Source organism: Aegilops tauschii, chromosome 2 (genome assembly GCF_002575655.3).
Source record: "Aegilops tauschii subsp. strangulata cultivar AL8/78 chromosome 2, Aet v6.0, whole genome shotgun sequence".
In the NCBI taxonomy this organism is placed as follows: Eukaryota; Viridiplantae; Streptophyta; class Magnoliopsida; order Poales; family Poaceae; genus Aegilops; species Aegilops tauschii.
Window position 1 is genome coordinate 559,687,252 of NC_053036.3, and position 12,573 is coordinate 559,699,824.

Genomic DNA, 12,573 nt, shown 5'->3' on the forward strand with positions numbered 1-12,573 from the left:
TACGGCGACCGCGGTGACAACCGCGTCCAGTGTCAGCTCTGCCGTGGCCCTGGGCATTACGCCTGGGAGTGCGGCCAGCGCTACAACCATGCCTTTCAGCCTCAACAGTCCAAGATGGCAGGGCTTGCTGCTGCTTCTCCTCCATCCATCCTAGGTGACCCCGCCTGGTTCACTGACACCGTGGCCACAGACCACATCACCGGCGACCTGGATCGCCTCACGGTCCAGGAGAAGTACCCAGGGAGAGATCGCATCCACACAGCCGATGGCTCAGGTTTGCACATAGCTCATCATGGTCATGCAATTCTTCCTACTCCTTCTGCAAATCTCAAACTTCGTAATATCTTGCACGTTCCTAATGCTGACAAGAACCTTCTTTCTGTCAATCGTCTTGCCATTGATAACTGTGCTTATCTAAAGTATTACCCTACTCATTTTCTTATGAAGGATTTGATCACCAAGAGGGTTCTACTTCAAGGCAGATGTGAAAACGGGCTTTACCCCATTCAACCATCATCTCATCATGCCCTGTCTTCGGTTAGGTTGTCAGCTGAAGATTGGCATGCAAGGCTTGGCCATCCGTCCACTCAAGTCGTTCAGCATGTTTTATCATCCAATAAACTAGCTTCTTCTAGTCGGTCTATGACCCATGTGTGTAATGCATGTCAACAAGGCAAAGCACACCAGTTTCCTTTTCCTAGATCCTCGAGTGTTTCTTCCTTTCCCTTAGAACTTATTTTCTCGGATGTGTGGGGACCAGCCAAAACATCATCTGGTGGGTTCTAGTACTATGCCTCATTTATTGATGATTATAGTAAGTTTGTGTGGATTTATCTTCTCAAAAGAAAATGTGATGTGTTTGATGTTTTTCGTGACTTTCTTGCTCATGTTGAACGCCTCCTCTCTCATAAGATTTTATGTGTTCAATCTAATTGGGGTGGGGAATACGAAAAGCTTAGTAACACGTTTTTTTCGTCAAATTGGCATTATGCATCATGTATCCTGCCCACACACACACCAGCAAAATGGTTCAGCTGAAAGGAAGCATCATCATATTGTTGACATGGGGTTGTCTCTATTATCACATGCGTCTATGCCGCTACGGTTTTGGGATGAGGCCTATCTCTCGGCATGTTATCTTATCAATCGACTTCCTAGTCGTGTCAGCAACCTTAGTCCTATGGAAAAATTGTTTAACACCAAACCAGACTATACGTCACTTCGTACGTTTGGTTGCGCTTGTTGGCCCAACATGCGTCCCTACAACATACACAAACTTGCCTTTCGATCTCAACAGTGTGTGTTCGTTGGTTATAGCATTCGCCACAAAGGGTATAAATGTCTTCATCTGCCCACAGCCCGCGTTTACATCCTCGTGATGTCACGTTTGATGAGAAATTTTTTCCTTTTGCCAGCCCTTCTGCCTCCCCCATACCACCTCGAGTTGCAGTACATACCATCCTGTTATTTCTGCATGACCACATGAATTATGGCATATCTACTTCGTCTACTAACCTGGATGCAGGATCTACCCCGGCGCAGATGATCCCAAGTGCAACAGCACCTGGCTCCCAGGAGGATCCTGGCACAGGATCCGGAGCGGATCCGGCCTCGGATCGCGCGACACCTGCCGACAGCCACGCAGCCTCCCCTGCGCCAGGCGAGCGCAGGGCGTCGTCCCGCCCGTTGGCCCATGTGGCGGCCTCGGATGGCCCGGTCGCCTCTCCACCCGCCCCGTCCCCCTTAGTGGCAGGGCCCGCCTCTGGCCTGGTTCCCTCCAACCCCGACCCGCCACAGGCTGCCATCCACGTGCCCCTTCGCCAGCCGGTGGGCCGGCCCTCTTCCACGACAGGCTCGCCAGTGTCGCCTGGTTCCTCCTCGGGATCGCCGCTGGATCCATCTGTTGGATCTGCAAGCGTGACGGGATCCCACGGTGATCTAATTCCCTCCTCAGCTGCCTGCGCCCCCGGATCTTCTGTGCCTGGATCTACTGCAGCTCCTGCCCATGCAATGGTGACACGCACACGTGATCATACTCGCAAGGTCGTGCACCGTACGGATGGTAGCATCAACTACGATCTGACTCGGCGTGCATTTCTAGTCTCCAGGGAACCCACTGATCATCGTGAGGCCATGGCGTCTCCTGCTTGGCGTGCTGCTATGCAGTTCAAGCTTGATGCACTCCGTCACAATGGCACATGGACCTTGGTTCCACCACCACCTCATGCCAATGTGATCGACTGCAAATGGGTTTTCAAGGTCAAGTACAAGGCTGATGGCTCTGTTGATCGTCACAAGGCTCGTCTTGTTGCGAAAGGGTTCAAGCAACAATATGGTCTCAATTATGATGATACGTTCAGTCCGGTTGTCAAACATGTTACTGTTTGCCTGGTTCTTTCCATTGTTGTCTCTCGAGGTTGGTGTCTGCGACAGTTGGATGTTCAGAATGCATATTCCATGGGGTTCTTGTGTATATGCGACAACCTCCTGGTTTTGTGGATCCTGCGGCTCCTCGATATCCGTGTAAGCTGAGGAAAGCTATCTATGGACTCAAACAGGCCCCTAGAGCCTGGTATTCTCGCTTAAGCTCTCGGCTTCTCCAACTTGGTTTCTTGGCATCTAAGGCAGACACTTCTCTATTTGTCTTTCATCGTGACAATGTCACCATGTTCATGGTTGTTTATGTGGATGACATCATTGTGGCCAGCTCATCGCCTACTGCAACAACCAAGTTACTTGTTGATCTTCATGCCACGTTTGCTCTCAAGGATCTTGGTCCCTTGCATTTTTTTCTTGGGGTTGAGGTGAAGTCGTCGCCACGGGGGATTGTGCTCTCTCAACAGAAGTACATTGGCGACATTCTTCACCGTGCTAACATGGAGAGTTGTAAGGTTTCCACTACTCCCATGTCCTCGAGTGAGAAAATCAGCAAGGATAGCTGGGCACCTCTCTCTCAGGATGACAGTACTAAATACCGCAGCTTGGTTGGAGCACTCCAGTACCTGACGTTGACCAGGCCAGATATTTCTTTTGCTATGAATCGTGTTTGTCAGTTCCTTCATGCCCCGACGACTGCACACTTCTCGGCAGCTAAAAGGATCTTGCGGTACTTGAAGTATACTCATGGTATGATTCTATCCATCAGAAAGTCACCTTCAACGATGTTGAGTTGCTTCTCCGATGCGGACTGGGCCGGGTGCAGTGATGATCGCAGGTCTACAGGAGGATTTGTTGTTTTCCTTGGATCCAATCTTGTCTCTTGGAGCTCCGGAAAGCAGGCCACAGTCTCTCGATCAAGCATGGAGTCTGAATATAAAGCCATTGCCAATGGTATGGCTGAGATAATTTGGATACAGTCAGTCCTTGGAGAACTTGAAATCTTTATGTCACGACCTCCAATTTTGTGGTGTGACAATCTGGGTGCCACTTATCTGTCTGCAAACCCAGTGTTTCATGCCAGAACCAAGCATATAGAGGTGGATTTCCACTTTGTTCGAGAAAGAGTTGCAGCCAAGGCATTGGATGTTTGGTTCATCTCTTCGAAGGACCAAGTTGCTGACATATTCACCAAACCACTAGCTGAGGCACCATTTGTCTCAAATAGATACAATCTGAATCTTCGCGAGGGAACTTCAGATTGAGAGGGGGTGTTAAACTGTATATTGTTGTGATCTAGGAGGCTGTTATTATCTGTACTTATCTCCTGTAACAACTTGTGTAATCTGTGCCCTAGCTACACCCATGTATATACATCCTAAGGCTACCGTATTGAGTGCGCCGATCCAATCTACTTTCCCTTCGTTTCACAAATATCTCTATATTTATCACTACTGCGAGCTTGGAATGCCATGTTTTCGTCCCATTCACTTCGTTCCAAGACCACAGACGAGTAAGAGACAATGAGCCACAGCCACTCAAGCAGTAACCGTGGGCAATAGAAAAACGAGCTAACATCAAATGCAGTCGTTATTATGTACTCCCTCCATGCATATATATAGGTCCTAATGAGTTTTTGGAGACAGCTTTTGACCATTAATAAGATTAATAGTATATAAGATGTATAATGTCCAAATTATATCATTGAAAGCTCCTTTCACATACGAATTTGTCAGCATGTTTGTGTAGCTTGCATGTCATATATTATTGCTCAAACATGTAGTTAAAGTTAGCCTCCAAAAACTCATTAGGCCCTATATATATGGATAGAGGGAGTATGCAGAGTAACACTGCTCAAACATGTAGTCAAAGTTAGCCTCCAAAAACTCATTAGGCCCTATATATATATGGATAGAGGGAGTATGCAGAGTAACATTTTAGAAGGAAGGCTTTTATTATTATTACTCGGATCTCAGGGTATCATGCATCCATGGCAGACGATACATTCTACGGTAGCTCACTACAGCTCAGCGTACAGGCACGCCGCACGCGCGCATTTATTCAGTTATTCTCCCCTGACATCTCCTCCGGCCCTTCCCTCGCCTTCCTCTCGCACGATCCCGTGATCGGAACTCCTCACGCATGCGCGCATGGCGGCGCTGGCGCCACGATTGTGTAGGCTGCAAAAATCACGTGCGTGGATAAGATGAGCTAGTCCGTGGCAAGAAAAACAGTAATGGAAAAGAAGCATCAGGCGCTGGATGCATGAATGCTTACTCCCGCATTTGCTCCCGACGGGGAGGGCGACGCCGGCTTCGCGGGAGCAGCGTACGAGCTTCTCGGGGCTGATGATCCGCTCGTCGGCGGCGGTGAGCACGCGGCAGATGCAGGGCATGTCCACCTTCCTCGCCTCGAGGCGGCAGGGCATGTCTGGGGTCAGGTAGGGGCTCCCCTTCTTGATGGTCCACTTGCACATGCGGATGACGCTGTCCCTCTCGTCGTAGCAGTCCTTCTCCCCCGCGGCGAGATGCGCCGCGAACCCGGCCACGATCGACGCCAACAGCAGGAAGCGGACGAGGGTGGCTCCGGCGCTTCCCATCTTCCTGTGCTGCTGCTGAGCTGCTGGCTAATGTGCTTGCGAGTGGTGTGCATGATGCTGGCAGTGGGCACTCCATTATATAGCACGCGAGATCCCCCGATGCACTTTGGACTCTAGAGATCGACCTACCTGGTTGACGGCGGCGCTAGTTGCATTGAAAATTTTGAGTGGCGACATGAGAATAAATGTTTAGGTACTTCATTGAATTTGGGTCTATGTAGTAGGTGAGATCGACCGAGCCATCTGGGGTTCCAAGACACATGAACTTGACCATGGAAGCTGCATGCGTGGTTTTCAATGGAGGCAAAACACCCCCGTCCCTTTCTTCCATATGCCATCACTCGAACGAACAAAGCATAGATAGCTTTCATCGTCAATGCACGAAAACGAGTAAAATGCTTTGCGGTCATTGAACTTGTGTCGAAAGCTCACTTTGGTCACCGTACTTAAGGATACGGTTAATACGATCACTATATACGACTTAAGATGATTATACGGTCACTGGCTTATCGTATAACTCTGTATTTTATTTTGTTGACTGGTCAAACATCACAGCATCCTCTCTCTACCTATGTGGGTCCCATCTGTTAGTGGGAAAGAAAAAAGAAGCGTCGCTGGAGAATCATACCAAGGATACTCTGCGGAAGCCCACGTACGCTAACCTCTGTGGCTCTCTCCTACACAACTTTGTGTTAAATCCGTAGAGTGTTACAGTTATTTCTTTTTTGATGATCAACGTTACGGTTATTTAATTAACACGCACACAACACAGTTACATGCATGCACTGCATCCGCCGTCCGTCGAAAACCATACGCCGACCGCGATGAGATGAGCAATTGTTGGACTACTTAGACGACACGAGCTCGAGACGCGACGTCATATTGTCGCAGCTCTTCGTCGGCGTCCTGGGCGCCGTCGTCGTCGTGTTAACGTTTACGCGTAGCAAGGCGGATGCTGCAGGACAAGGCCTAAATATGTTAACCTTCGTCGTGCTCATATCATGGTGCCCACCTTGTCGAGCTAAGGGCTATGCGGCCGCGCGTGCATGCCGGTGAACGGTAACATGGCCGTGTTCAAGCGAGGACACCGGCTCAGCTGTTTGTGCCCCAGACGCTGGTTGAGAAGAACACACTATTCCGCGGGCTGTTGGCTGCGTGCATACGCATGCGCGTGGGCTCAAGAAGATGGTGAAGTGGTCAGGGAACTAAGAGGACATTGTCAGATTCAAAGCGAGTGTAAGAGAGACTGGTTTGTGCAAATCACACTGTTCATTGATCAGGAGATTACATGTATATGTAAGTACAGATTCTCTGGTTTCTGCAGAGGGAGCAGAAAGCCCCGTCCCGCCCGCGCACGATAGCGTGCATGCATGCACACACGCGGCGGTGCGGCTGCTGAATGTCCCTGGTTCGATTCTGTGCGATGCATGGCTTTTATTTCTTGTTTTTCCACTAACAGGTGGGACCCATATAAAGATAGAGAGAGGGTGCTATGATGTTTACCAGTCAACAGAATGAAATACAGAACTATACAGTGAGCCGGTGACCGTATAATCACCTCAAGTCGTATATAATGACCATATTGATCGTATTTTTATGTACAATAACCAAAGTGAGTTTTTGACACAAGTTCAATGACCATGGATGCATTTTACTCCACGAAAACGGCTTCACACGCAAGAACTAGCCAGGGCAGCGCATATGTGTTCATTTATATCATGTAGGGTGGGTCGAAAGAGCCGGAGAGAAGCACACAAGTCGCCATACATTTGCAAAGTATCCCGTGATGTTTAAACTCTAGGCCAACTTTAATATTCGCTCTAATGCACATGTAGTGCCCTTCATAATGTTTTGAAAATACTAAAAAAAACTGACGTCGGAGATTTTTAAACATGGCAAATTAAAAGATTTTCATGGCAATTTATATTATCACGAGGATGGTAAATTTAGTTTGCAAGAACGCAATTCCCTGACAAGAAGTGAACTGAGACGGATTTGCAATGCTTGCAAACTGAACTTGCCATAAAAAAGTTAGATTTGCCATGCCTACAAATATGATATTCGCTGGATGTTCGGGTTCTAATTTTTAAGGTCTTCAATTATCTCTTTATTTTCATTCGAACACCTGTACTAAATGTTTCGCAATATTTTATGGGCTATCATGCATATATTTTTTAACAAGTCACATGCACAAAAAACAAAGGATTCAACCAATATATACAACACTTCTGCTTCAGCACACCCCCTTAACTGAATCAACGGCCAAGATTAAAAAATGCCCCTTCAGATAGGAGGGCATGATGGTTAAAATTAACCGCTCTGTTTTTTCAAGAATTAATCAGTCCATTATTTGGTACACCACTTTCCATTCAAAGCGTATGTATTCACATACTTTGTTCTTCAAGGGCATATCCTATTTGGGCTTTTCCGGTTTTGAGTTTTTTGTTGGTTATTCTGCATATTTTATTTTCATTCTTTCCTTTCTTTTTTTACCTTTTTCGTATTTTTCTATTTTCTATTTTCGTTTGTTAGTTTCCATTTTTATTTTTAAATTCCTATTTTTTTCAAATTGGTGATATTTTTTTGGAATTCAAACATTTATTTTTCAAAATTATAAACAAGTTATGAAACTAAAACACTTTTTAAATTTGTGAATATTTTTTGAATTTGTTTGGAACATTATTTGAAATTTACAACTTTCTTTAATTCGTGAACATTGTTTTGAGTTGGTGAATATTTTCAATATTGGTTAATGTTTTTGGAAATCATGATTATTTTTCAAATTTATCAATATTTTTTTAAAATCCGTGAACATTTTTTAAAACCAAGAAAGTTATTCAAAGTTTTTATTTTTTTTCTAAATCATGAATAAATTTTGAAATTCGTGAACAGTTTTCTGAAATTCAAAACATTTACTGAATCGTGAACATTTTTTTGAAATCCAGGAACATTTAAAAAAATCATGGACTTCTGAATTTGAAAAAGTTTTCCAAATTCAGAAATATTTTCAAAAGTTCAGAATTTTTTTGAAATCCTGAGTTTTTTTTTGAATTTGGGATTCATGAATTTTTTTTAATTAAAAGGCAAAAAAAAAACTAGGGCGCTCCGCCCCGCATATGGGTCAACCCAAAGCACGCACAGGAAGGAGGGGTGTGTGTTGGCTGGTTTTCGAGCACGTACCGCGCTAAATAAAAATTCCCTCTTTCAGGTACGTCGAGGTTAGTTCGTGGACTCTTAGACTAGGTTCGATTTCTACTCAGGTGGCAAGGTCATGCGTGGAGTGCACCTGCTACGGCGTCGTAGAGTCGCAATCATGTCGGGTTTAGAGCAAGTACAATAAGGTGACATAAGCAGGCTATAAGGACTAGAATATTATATCTTTGCTTAGTTGGAGGAGAGAGAAGAGGAGAGAGAGAAGAGAATTGGACTCTTAGTTGGTAGCCGGCTCTAGCACGAGACCCAAAACGTTTTGTGAGATTGTAAGGTGGGCCAACTACTAATAAAGTACTCCCTTTGTAAAGAAATGTAAGAGCGTTTAGATCATTAAAATAGATGACATGGCAACTCCTTATAGCCGATCGCTGCTATATTATTAACCATGCTCTTATGGGGACAAGTAAATCGAGGGTGTGTCTCACGATATCGTTAAATGATGTGGAGATTAGCAGCGAGTAGCCTCGCTGGAGTTGTGTGGGGCATTCCGAGTGAAGTGGTACAAGATGCGGAGATCGCCGCCGAGCAAAATGAGATGAGATAGAGAAAGGAAGATAGGCAAACCCATTCTCCTCGCATGAACTAGACAGAGGCGATCGGTTGCATTGTGGCAACGACGAGCGAGCCCCGCTGGCTCCTTCTCCTCCAACAAGACGTCGGAACTGCGTCTCCTCCATAGGGCTGGCTCTTCCGCAGTTCATGGAAACGCTCCTCCCCTCCCTGGTGTCATCGCGAAAGCGCGACGCTAACTTTTCTCCATGGCACAATGGTCGGACGCTCGACGCCGGTCTAGCGAGATGAGTGGCGAGGTGCTCCCCCCTGGCCCTCACGGCAAAGCGGCCCTGCCTTTCCGACGCAATACAATGCTCGGCCGCTCGATGCCTATATAGCGGGATGAGTGGCGGCAACTGTTGCGGGACACACTCTCTCCTTCTAAGGGATAGTCCTGCGTATCCATGTACAAGTTTATACATCAAACGACCTAGGACTAGACCAGGCCCAGGTTTGGATTTGGATTAGATAGACACATGTAATTTTAAACACTATACAAACACTAATTAGTATGTTATGTACTCCCTCCGTCCCATAATATAAAAATGTTTTTGAGTAAAAGACACACTTACCCTTTTAAAAAATTAAAAGGGGAGAGAAGTACTGAAGCAAACTTCTATGTACAAATTACATGTCGATGTAGGGGCGTGTGCACCTTCCCCTTCTTCAGGGTGTGCACTGTCCCATTCTCCAGCATGTGCAACCTCCTCTCCTCTGGTATGCGCACCTTGCCCTCCTCACCGTCTCCTCCTCTGGTGTGTGCATCGTCCTTCCATGCCATCCTAGAACACATGATCTCCGCTAGTGTGAACTTCCAGAATGATGTTTCCAATGGATTCATGGTATTCAGATCCAACATGATAAATCGGTTCTGCTGGGCTATTCAAGTTTGCATCAACCGTTCCTCCTCAATTTGTAAGCCTACATCTTCCTTCTGCCTTGTGCTTTCTTACATAACATCTCACATCGCCCTCCTCTATTGTAGCTGCTCCTCCATTTCCACCTTTTCTTACATATTCTTCTTCGCGTATTCATTCATTGACCTCATCAACTCATTGGTTTTGCTTTTCATTGGCTCCACTTCTCCTTATCTCTTGAGCATCTCCTTTACTCACTTCCTCCTGTCGGGCCGACCCATGGTAGACATCAGAAATGAACTTCTAGGAACCCTTTCCTCCCCATCATCTTAATCTTCCTCATAGCCATCCAATTTCAGAGAGGAATTTTTTGCGACTTGACTTCCCATGTTCTAGAGGAGCCTCATCATTCCCTGAGCTCTATTTCTTGTTTCCTTCCAACATATTCGAACAATGTTGGAGGCCAAACAATTTGCCCTTCGACTTGGCCATTTGTCGATACCTCTCTTGGGCTATATTACCCTACAACATAGAATGCTCAAAATTCTCAATGTGATGTAAATGTGGTAAGAAAAAAATAATAAGAGTGCTCACATATTGGTCAATGGTGGCACCGCTAGGAGGAGCGTGCCTCACTTGGTCCAGGCAACCCGCCCAACAGTTGCACATCTCTTGAATCACATCCATCGATTTGTGAGAGATTTCAGGCTGCGTTTTGATTTATGCTCAAGGTGTTGATGGAAATTCTCCTTAATGTGCCTCCAATTATTTGCACTCATTTGATATTTCTCAACGACAACATCAAGAATGATCTCTTGACATCCCCTCATAAGAGCAACATCCTCTTTCGTGGTGTACTTTGCTGTCAAATTACTTTCTTCCATGATGATTCAGAGGGTTGGAATGGATAAAATCGGTATCTTGGAATCTGTATCCAATTGTTCAAAGTTTTCTACTGATGCACCATCAAGATCGAAATCATTGGTCCCAACAAAATCACTCATCATACTATTTAGTAATGATTCATCACTGATTGTAGATCCTCTCAAATGCACAAAATCATCGCTAAAACAAACATTGCACAATTGCCACTATTACTTCACAATCACATTGCATTTAATCAAACCAATTGAAAGATAAAAAATGAAGGAGGGTATTTTACTTCATCGGCAAATCTCTGAGTGGGTCGAACTAGGTAGGCACCTAAATTTTGTCGGCCGGCGTGACGAAGGTACGAGGGCGGCGGACACTAGGTGGTATTGTATTCATCCTGTGTTTCTTCGTTGTGAGGCGTTGTGGTGCGTGTGGGCCCTAGAGTCGAGGACGCCAGTGGCGGCATAGTATCTTCCACATCCGTGTCTAAGTCGTCAACAACAAAGTGGATGAGGTGCTGACCTAGGAGGTGGCAGGTTGATACCGGTGCCAACAAAGGGGTAGGAGGTGCAACACGTGTAGTCAGGAGATCCGCCTCCAGCCAAGGGAATAGGACATAGGTCGAGGCGAAGTCCATGTCATCGTTGGCGGGACATTGGCTGCCGCAATCGGCTTATCAATGCGGGCATACTGGCTATGTGGCGGCAACACCGGCTACTCCTTCACATGGCGTCCGATTTGGACGTCACGGTTGCGACGAGGGAAGGGAGGCTCCAGCTGACGCGTGCGAGAGACGGCGACGCCAGCTCCCCCTTGACGCGGTGGAGCGACGGCGAGGGCGACACCGGAACACAATCTCAAGGAGGAGCTCCAGGTGCGCCTAGTACTCCTTGTTGGTTGTCGCGGCCTCTGTGAGGAGGCGTGCGTGTTGCGGCTCCTATTCCTCCTCATCGTTGGAGTAAAGGATGATCTCTCTTCCTTCCCGAAGGAGCAGGCCGCCTTGGACTTGGAGGATGATGACCTCGAACAGCGACGACGGTGGCACCATGATGTGGATCCGGAAGGAGATCCTCTTGGAGAACCAAGACTTCGTCATCGTCGTGTAAAAGATAAGAAGCTCAATAGTAGTGAGCGAATATGAACGGAGCGGTGATGAGCAGAGAGGAAAGGATATGTGATATGTATGCCGTCAGAGCCATGCATAAGTAGTAGTCGCGGCACGGCGAACGGGCGGGCAGTTGGCTTCAATATATATAACACACCTGTACGGAGTAGGCTTCTCGGCCACCCGCCAGCATTGAACCGCCTGTACGGAGTAGGCTTCTCGGCCACCCCGCCAGCATTGAACCGTGCAACGTGGCCCAGTGGAGCGGCTTACCGGCATGAATTAATATGCGGAAACTGTTTCACATGGACGAGGGTTTAGAGTTTGGCGAAGCGGGCGTGACGAAAACGTAGAAGAGGGTTTTAGCAGCAATTGTTTCACATAAAAATGGTTTTAGAGTTTGGCATGGCGGGCGTGGCGGAAACCTAGAAGAGGGTTTTAGAGTTTAGAGTTTGGCATGGCGGGCGTGGCGGAAACCTAGAAGAGGGTTTTAGAGTTTAGCGTGGCGGATGTGACGGAGGAAGCATGGTACAGGGTTTTAGAGTTTGACGTACGTGACACAAACAGATTTTAGAGTTTGACTTGGCGGACAACCTTCCCTAATTTGTGCATTTGATTTGCTGAAAAACGGACACAGGAATTGGAATAAGGTTTTAGACACAAGAATTGAAATGAACAGTTGTAGCCTACATAACCTACCTACCCATAAGGTTTTAGAGTTCGGTGACGACCGTCCAGACGTCTTGCGGCCGATTTGCGGGAAAACAGGAAAACAAACACAAGAACTGTAAACATCCTTTGATTTGCATCCAATTTGCGAAAAAACCGAACACATGAACATGTTCGCAGACAATTAAGATCCGCATCGGATGGCAAACTACGTCTCAACTCTTTGGTTTACGGGTTTATGGGTGTTTCGAGGGACGTGTGTGGTCCGGACGTTTACCAGTGTTTTGAGGGTTCGTTAGAGATGCCCTAAGAAAGAGCAACCATCAACA

General features: G+C 46.6%; 1 protein-coding gene across 1 annotated transcript; it reads right to left on the minus strand.

Moving 5' to 3' along the window:
* Window positions 1-4,311: 4,311 nt before the first annotated feature.
* LOC109741241 (uncharacterized) lies at window positions 4,312-5,023 on the minus strand. Its single transcript, XM_020300320.4, has 2 exons — window positions 4,654-5,023; window positions 4,312-4,556 (listed from the first exon to the last, which is right to left on the minus strand). The coding sequence occupies exons 1-2, from the start codon at window positions 4,973-4,975 to the stop codon at window positions 4,513-4,515; spliced, it is 366 nt and encodes a 121-aa protein (XP_020155909.1). The 5' UTR covers window positions 4,976-5,023; the 3' UTR covers window positions 4,312-4,512.
* Between the last annotated feature and the right edge of the window lie 7,550 nt (window positions 5,024-12,573).

Excerpts from the sequence above, each read along its gene's own strand:
- LOC109741241 (XM_020300320.4), bottom strand. The coding sequence starts at position 4,975 with ATGGGAAGCGCCGGAGCCACCCTCGTCCGCTTCCTGCTGTTGGCGTCG. Across the intron at positions 4,557-4,653 it reads CGTCGGGAGCAAATGCGGGA|CCTACACAATCGTGGCGCCA; the intron begins GTAAGCATTCAT and ends TGATTTTTGCAG.